The sequence below is a fragment of the Papilio polytes genome, unplaced genomic scaffold (genome assembly GCF_000836215.1).
Source record: "Papilio polytes unplaced genomic scaffold, Ppol_1.0 DF824213.1, whole genome shotgun sequence".
In the NCBI taxonomy this organism is placed as follows: domain Eukaryota; kingdom Metazoa; phylum Arthropoda; class Insecta; order Lepidoptera; family Papilionidae; genus Papilio; species Papilio polytes.
This window is the reverse complement of record NW_013524991.1, coordinates 330,691-340,103: the sequence shown is the minus strand read 5'-3', so window position 1 is coordinate 340,103 and position 9,413 is coordinate 330,691. Positions and strand designations below refer to the sequence as shown.

At 32.2% G+C, this 9,413-nt stretch overlaps 1 protein-coding gene across 1 annotated transcript in view; it reads right to left on the bottom strand.

Annotated features, from left to right (window-relative positions):
* LOC106110624 (dedicator of cytokinesis protein 1-like) overlaps nucleotides 1-2,015 on the bottom strand; it is a 13,756-nt gene extending 11,741 nt beyond the window's left edge. Inside the window, exon 1 of the mRNA XM_013292508.1 lies at nucleotides 1,863-2,015. Coding sequence (XP_013147962.1) covers nucleotides 1,863-1,908 — 46 coding nt within the window. The 5' untranslated portion in view covers nucleotides 1,909-2,015. The remainder of the gene's footprint in view (nucleotides 1-1,862) is intronic.
* Between the last annotated feature and the right edge of the window lie 7,398 nt (nucleotides 2,016-9,413).

Sequence of the window (9,413 nt, the reverse complement as noted above, 5' to 3'; positions counted from 1 at the left end):
CTCCGTCCGCTTAGAATTAAAAAAAAAAAGTGAGTAGCCTATGTGTCCTTCCAGACTGTCCGCTACATCTGTACCAGATTTCATTGAAATACATTCAGTTGTTTAGGCTACAAATTCTAACATCCATCCATCTAAACTTTCGCATTTATAATATTAGTAAGATATCAATAATAAAAACATTTGACAGTAGAATATAGATATAATAATATATTTGTTAGTACTAATTTGTGGTTAAATCAAACCACACAATCTGCCAGAGCAAACAAATCTTTATGAGGTATTTCCTCATTTAAACACAAGGCCCTGTACTTGACCCCAAAACTATAGACCTACACATCCATGCAAACTTTCGCATTTATAAATTTAGTAAGATTATACTTTGTACTTTTGTAATAGCTTTTGCTCACGACTTTGTCTGCATGAAATTAAAAAATATAGCATATATTACTTACTGATAACATAACATTTTAATGGTAAAAGTAATTTTCAAATTGGCCCAGTAGGTTTTAAATTATTTTAACACATACAAAAATCCAAATCTTACCTCTTTATAATAAAACTTTATATTAAAAGGTGACAAATGAATAAACAGCCACTGGTAATCATCAAAATAAAGCAACCACTGCCCTAGACATAAGCATTTTTAGAAGTACTGCCTACCTTTATTCAACCAAGGAAGCAACTAACACTTTTGTTGTCCTCTTTCAGTTTCTTAATTGATATCAGCTATTGGCGATTTTTTCAGAACATACTGAGTTCTGTCAACCAATTTTACATTCTGCTATTTACTTTTTTAATCTCATATTTCACATTTTCAATTATCTTCAATCTTTTTGATAAAATCATTAAATAGTTATGGTTTCATTTAGTAAGATCTTTAGTTAATACTAGCTTTCGCCTGTGACTCCGCCCTATGTGTTTTTCCAGATTATCCTCTACATCCATACCAAATTTCATCAAAATCTGTTCAGCCGTTTAGGCTACAAACTTTAACAAACACCCATCCATCTAAACTTTTGCATTTATAATATTAGTATGAAGTGTGATGTTCTTTTAATAATCTATTTATTGCCATAGTTGGTTTTATTTCATTGTTTTAACAATGTTTTAAGTAATAATACATGGTTATTGTTTTATATAAGAACTTATCAGGAATTTATGAGGTCATAATGGACATTGTAATAAAAAGCATTGTATTTTATATTTTTGTTTTACCAAGGTTAGTATTGCACAGGAAGTTTATTTTATATATGATGTTTTACTTATTCCTGCAAAATATAAAAAAGTATGTCATAACATACAGTTCTAGAATTATAAATAATTGTGAACTTTAGGTCTAACTGCCAAAACACTTGTATGAAACAGATTACCATCTTGTTACACTCAATCTACAGTTCTATGGTAACTTTAGCTTAGTTGTTAAGTCCTAGGAGAGGTAAAACAAATCTCTTTGATGTTTATATGTATGTAAGAAGCATATTTTCTACAATTATAAAGGTAAAATAATGAAGTTGCTGATTTGTTTACTTTTAAAGACAATAAAAACATAGAATCATAATTAAAAACACCCCAAAGCATGAATGAAACTTCAATTTAAAATTGTCCCCCGCGTATTTTCCAATCACTTATCAATACGCTACTCATACGTTAATGGGAGTGGTCAAATAACTCAAAAACATTAATAAGATGTTACATAAAACTGCAATTTTGTACCAGGATGGAACTGATAGCAACGCAGGGAATGAGGCAATGTTTATATTTATCTAAACTCCGCGGGAGGGAAGTTACGATTACAAAACTATATCAAAAAATTTGATAACTCCTTGTAACGAACGTTACTAGTTATGAAATAAAATACTCACCGACGGCGTAGCATTCCTCATTTTCAAGGTTTTTCCACACAGTCATGTTTTGAGGCACTTAATTTTATTTTAATTTTTAATTAAAATGTAAGGATCGTCATTTTTATCTCACGAAAACTTTGTCAAAACACAATGTCTATGGGCAACTGTAGTGCTGGGCGACGAGCTGTAACATTACTGGTTTAAGTATTGGCTATGGTGCGTTTAGCTTCGTACCAGTTTTTTGGGATTTGACAGCACAGATTAAAAATGTAAACTCGTTTTTAATAAATATTTTTCTTATTACCTAATTACCATAAAAGCAATAACTACTTATCGCATCCATGTTATTGTACACATTGTAATATTTGAATACTGCGCATCATTGAATACAACAAACCCAAAAGTATCGAGCACAGAACATATTGTAACAAAATAATTACATAAAACATACACTTATTATAAAGACGTATTTTGAAAATGTCTGCCCTAATATTGTTCTCAATTAGGTATTGAGACTTTTACTCAAAATTTTACATTGAAATGTACATTTTACATGTTTGCTACTAAAATCATTCAGGCGCCACGGTATTCATTTGGTATAGGTTTCCTTCGTTTCTAAAATAGTTATTTTAGATAAATTTGTTTTATTTACATTGTCCTGGTAGCCTTAGTTAACATTTGAAATAAGCAAAATTAGTATATATAAGTGAACAATAAATAATTCTAAAGTTTTGTTTACTATTCCAAAAGACGAACATTCGCAATTTCTAATTTGTTAGACCGTGTCTACATACGTAGAAATCTAATTATTGCCTAGTTTCAAGTTCCAACTATCAAGAGATCTTCAAGTCGGACCCAAATGACCTATAAATTCCTTTTAATTATTAGCACGTGTTGAAGTTATGTCCAATTAGTTTAACCTAACTGGAACGTGCTCTATAAATTGACTACATCAATTCCAGTACACGAACTAATCTTATTAATATATGATTCGATAGATTCATTTTACTATTAGGTTAATGAATGAATTAAAATCGTTGATATACGCTTGCTAATTAATAAGCTACATACGTTTTTAATCCTTATTGAATTACAAATTAATCATGATACGGATGATTAACTTTAGCTGCTATAAATTATTTATTACCTATAATAGAGTTGTTACAAAATGCGAGGTTCTTCAAATAGTATGTTGAATTAATGATACGAATAAAAATAAATATCACACTACAGGCTATCGAAGTTAAAAGATATAGACAATGTCTTGATTCTTAAGAAATTTCATACAAGTTTTTACAGAATGTGGTGAGATTTTAATGTTTCAAACGCTAAGTTAAGGAGCTACTTAATACAGTGACGTCAGCGGTTTAAGTTCGCTCTGGTGATTGATAATGTTGATTGAATAGGCTTTGTGGCGTCATAAAACTATTCATTTATGCCAGCTGTTTCTGTATTGTTTAATTAATGACGATGGGTTTAACGACCTTTTAGTCACATCCCTATTTATAGATTTGTTTTCTGTTTCATGTCTATGGCAGCGAATTATTTTTTTAGTAATTATTGGTTCAAGTTTTGTATTATTCCACATTACATTCTGCATGTTTTTATCTAAATAGTTATTTAAATTAGTTCTTTAACATATTTCTTAATTTTTTTTAGGACCTTGTTAGGCAGATTGATAAATAGATGTTTTGATAAAAACTTTGTTTTGCAAGAAATGTCGGGCCCGGTATAAAAACAGAAGTTAACGTAATGACGCGAGCAAAACAACCTACTGGGCAACAATATTGTGCTAAGTTATAGTCAGTCTCGTTTATTTTTAGTATCAATGTTACCAATTTGCAAAATGGCGGTGACTAAATTTGATAAAAACCGGTAAATTATTTGTAAAAGTTTCTAGTGTCATGACGGACACATACTTACGAGTAGTAAAAAAGAAAAAGATAAACAAAAATAATACCACACAGGGCAACAATCCGGGAAAATATAAGATTTATGTCCATAAATGGAGACTTAAAAGGTAAAACTGTTTCCCGCCAAAAAGCTTCCTAAGGATGTCATTAAATCGTAAATTATGACAATAACAATTTCGTTCAGAAAAGGAGCAATAGAGTATAAATAGAATTTGCGGCCGTACTTATGTACACTACATGTAATGATGCGGATCGTTAAATTGTTCCGCCGACTGCCTCTCATGTGTCTAAAGAAAAACAAGTATTTACAAGCACTAGTTTTCGTTGCTAAAAGTGTCTTACAAACTATTGTCGTCACTCTCATTCTACTAGAAGAAAGTGAGACAGCATCATGACGATGAATGCATGCAAGTAGTTAAATTGTTAATAATTATTACCATTTCGTAAAGTAATTGACCATTTTTGACACATTTACCTCTGTCTACATTAAAAACACAATACCAGTACTTATTAATTTAAAATAAAAACTGCAATAGTTGGAGACAGTAGCGTTAAAATTCCATTTTTTTTATATTTCCCGCCTTTGGCCGCAATCCAATGTATGCAGATTCTGTGCAAATCAATTTGATTGCGATGTTCACACAATACTGATTTTGTTGAGGATCTCATAATTGCTACAGGCTATAGCATTGGCATAAATAACGCCATTCAATTTGAAATTAAAAACAAAAAGAACCATAGACACACGATTGTTTCCACTGCCGAAACTTTCAGAGACTTTACTGTTGGCTTCATTAATAAATTTTCACAAATATAATCGATATACTAGTTACCATCAATCTTATCAACACACGCATCAGCGAATTAGATATCCGTGTGTAACCAAATAATAATAATGTTCATGTGTTTTGGTTACTTGGTTACTTGATAGGTAAATTATGGTTTTAATGCAGATAATATATTTAGAAGTTTTTTTTTAAATCAACATCTACAGACTCTTGGTCCGTGTTCTTTTTTGCACGAATCTTTTTTTTTGTTGCGTAATCCTTGTTACATTAATGAGTTTTTTTTTGTTTTATGTTTATTTTTTCTTTTCTTTTTTTACATTATATTTAGAAATTTGAAAGCACTTATTGTCCTGACCGTCGACGGCATTACTCTGATAAATTAGCTAGTTGTTTATGTTTTTAATAGAAATGGAGTGAGCAAATATTTCAAATTCCCGGCAGAACAGCGAGTCATTATGCGTGAACTATTTCTATTGTTTCGATGTCTACTATTCTTATTTCCTCTATTTTACTGTCTCATATTTTCTATTTGTTAGAAATTAATGTTTTAATGAGCTTTTTCTTTGCAGTGGAAAACAATACAGTTTCTACAACAGTCAAATTGTTTAGTCCTCCCTTATACAAGAAAGGGATGTGACTGGGAAGTGGATTAGACTTGAGATAAGACGCATAGATAGAGAAATAGTCTCTTTCTGTACCCCTTTCTTGATTTAAATGTTGGTAACGCATCTATAAATGCGGGTGTCTATGGGCGACCGTCGCTTGTTTTTTTTTTATCGAATTCTATCTTACTAATATTATAAATGCGAAAGTTTAGATGGATGTTTGTTAGAGTTTGTAGCCTAAACTGCAGAACTTGATAAAATTTGTCACAGATGTAAAGGATATTCTGGAATAACACATACGCTACACCTTTTCTGTTTTTTTAATTCCACGAGGGCGAAATCTAGTTGACAATAAAACGTGTGAACATTTCACGGGGAGTGACCGACAATATCTACGATTGTCAAGTATTGTGGATTCATTATCAGATTTTTTATCTTTACGAAGTAAGTCTTAAAAACTGAACTTAAATCTGTCTCTCATTCTCTTAGAAAAAAACTGAATTGACAATACTTTTACAGATGTTTCGTTGGAAAATCTAGTTCGTAACTTCATGTTAATGAATTGTAAAACTCATAGTTAATTAAGGTATAACAATAGGAGCAGTACATTCACCGCCAAAAGCGAAACTTTACGAGAACTGAAACTCAGGAACAGAGCGGCGCAGTTGGCCGTTATAATTAACTAATAATTCCGACAAATTTACATTTGCTATATGAAACCGATCCTTTTATATTGAGTGTATTCACAATGGTCATGGGTGAATATCTTACTAACATTATAAATGCGAAAGTTTAGATGGATGGATGTTTGTTAGAGTTTGCAGCCTAAACGGCTGAACGAATTTCTATGAAATTTGGTATAGTTAGATGTCGAGTTTACTCTGAAAGAACACGTAGGCTACTCACTTTGTTTTTGTTTTAATTCCACGCAGATGAAGTCGCGAGCGAAAGCTAGTACAACATAAACTACTGGTGAACTAGTGAACATATAGATGGATTATTTTTTACAATGTTCTCGGAATCTACTTAAAGGGAGCGGAACGCCCTTAGTGGGGCCTTATTAAGCCAGTTGGTTGTACACAATCGTAGGCTAGTATTTTTTAAAATTCGCCCTCTAAACGAAATTTTTAATATATCACACGTATTTTTTTTCAATAGACTAAAAGTGTACACAATAGTATGTCAGTGAATTCCTACATCTTGCACAGAACAATGGCCGCGCAAATTACAGTGCATTGTTCCGTTGTCCTTTTTAGATTAAATTCAGCGTTTTATACATTAACATATTCCATTTCTCGACAAATTCATGCTCAATTTTATTTTAATAAAAACTTAATAACTACATAAAAATAAAACCATAAACTTATGATGTTTTAATTGTTTATTGAGAAATTAACTCGTAACATAATATTCTCTAGCGACTTAATCCGTGTGAAATTAAAAAAAAAACAAATGTAAGTTGCCTAAGTGTGCTTCCAGACTATCCTCACATCAATGCTAAATCTCATCGAGATACCTTCAGCAGTTTAGGCTACAAACTCTAACAAATATTCATCCATCTTAACTTTCGCATTTATGATATCAGTATGACTTATAATTTTAAATTTTTGTATAATGATTAGAGTATATCGGGGCGCGGCAGAGCCCTCTCCAGGCTTACCCGAAACGACTTTGCACACTTTACTAGCTTCTCTATTTTGCAAATAATTGCTTTTTACTTAATTTAATTTACATTTACGTTTACAGATATTTATCTAAAAATGTGCATCTTGAACACAATTGAATTAAAGAATTCGTATCTCTAAAGTGAAATATATAGTTATTTGCATTTTCTACGACTTTGCTGTGAGACAATTTCACACGCCGCTGACTACAGCCTTTGACAAATCTACTCAATGATACATTCCGATCTTTTTACTTACTTACCTTTGTAAATGGATCGGATAATAAATAAAACCTAGAAAGAGATGGATGGATTGCGTGAATGGTGACAAAAGGGAGTGATGACGTATGATAGTTATTTGGAGGACAAAAACCTGCCGTGCCGTCCCTACGGGAGTAGCATTATGAGGATGATGATGATGATGTAAATGGATCGGTTATGAGACGTGATGTTTTGTGCCTTTTTAGTTTTCGCCATATTAACTATGTCGGTTGTGTTGTTGCGGTGGCCAGAGTTAGAATTAATCTTACTAATCCTACTTCTTACTAATGTTATCAAGTTTAGATGGATGGATGTTAAAGTTAGCCTAAACTGCTCTTTTTTTCTTTTATAATATAAGGCAGCAAACGAGCAAGCGGTCACCTGAGTCCACCGAAATGGAAAACGACCGCTGCCCATAAACATCCGCAATTGCAGATGCGTTGCCTACTCTTAATTGACGGAGGAGGAGACGCACATAAAAAGACATTTCCTCTTCCTATGTATCTCCTCCGCCGTCAAATCCACTTTTCCTTCCCATCCTTTCCTCTTAAGAAAATGGTGGAAAGGGAAAGGGACTAGAATTAGGCCTCCGTCACCACACTCATCAGACGAAACGCGGAATTGCTTCCACTTCACGCCTGTTTTCTGTGGGGTCGTGGTATTACACCGGGCGGGCCGGACCATGCGTGCGAAGATGTGAAAGCGGGCTCTACCACTCTTAAACAGATCTCGATGAAAAGTATAGACGTAGAGGATAGACTGAAGAACATATATGCTACACGCTTTTCTTTTTTAATTCGCTGGCGAAAGCTGGTAAAAAATAAATGAGGCAAAAGTTATAATTTCCAAGAAAACATCTATCTATTTATACAGATCAGTGATTCAAGTCTATTTATGGTCTGTATGTTACCAAGATAAAGAAGTTGGTACATCTCTGGGTAAGTAATAGTTCTTTTTTCAAAAAAAAACAATTGGCACTTAAAAATAAGATGTTCGTTTGTTTTAGTCTACATTTGACAATATACAGCTAAGCTAATATATAAAAAGCATCTTTATAACAGTTTGTAATATAAATTCGACCCAAAGTGTAGCGTTCTCAATGGAAACGTCTCGGTACAAATTGAGGGTTCGTACACTCAAGGCCACGTTAAGTGGTTAATTTGGGAGCTCTCAGAAATCCTTTGCCCAGATTTTACTCAGAGGTTAGAACAAGTGTTACCTAATTACGGTATAGTACAGGTTAATGAAAAGGTAATTAATACGTAATTTATCAATTTGAACATTATTTAATAAAATTGTACTAAGACCACGCTAAGTAAGCTAAGCTACTGTCATAAGCTCTACCTATCCCAATAGATTATGGAACGTGAGTTGTGTTGTTCATAATTTCAGTCACAGCACAAAATCAATATGTTTTTGTTATATTTAACACTAGCTGTTTGTTCGCGACTTTGCCCGCGTGAAGTTAAAAATTAACAAAAAAATATAGCCTATGTTGCTCACGGATAAATTACCTTTCTAACGCTGAATTTTTAAAATCGGCTCAGTAGTTTTTGAGTTATTTCAATACATAAAAAAATACAAATCTTTATATTAGATTAAACGTTTCTTGATATATTGTGCTGTTTTCATAAAATCCCTTAAAACGTGCTATGAGAAATAATTTTAATGATGTACTTAATTTTGTCCGAAAGTGTAAAAGGGTAGATATCAGTTTACAGAGATACAGCGAAAGTGAGTTAGATGTAACCTCACCGTTCAATCTTGAGGTCAAATAGTTTGTAACTTGATATGATACGCACTATAGGTAAACTATTGAGTTTCTGTAACATTTTTATATACTTAGTTCATTATATTTAAAAAAATAATTTCTACCATAATACAGAACTGCAAGTATTGATGTTACAGTTAATTTAAATTTACTAAAGACTTTTAATTCAAAATATACTTATGTAAATACGTATGTTTTCTTCATTTATTTCGAAATGGACTATTAAAAACTTACGTTAATTTCTGTTATTTTAGACGATTATTTATTTTTAATGGTCATATACGGTTTAACATGATCAAGAAGGGAGTGATGACTGAGATGACGGATGATAGAGTGCCTTGGAGGACGAAAACCCGATGCGCCGACCTTACGGGAGTAGGATAAAGCAGGGCATGATGATATGCGGTTTAAACTTCCATTAGTTTTGACTATCTCCTTTGCAGAAAATGTTTATGTTATTTTCCTTCACAATGCAATATGTGACTTAATTTGAATCTAAACAGTAATATAAGCAACAAACAATATAACGATTGTAGCAAAACTGTAACTTATATGCAAAGTTATAAAA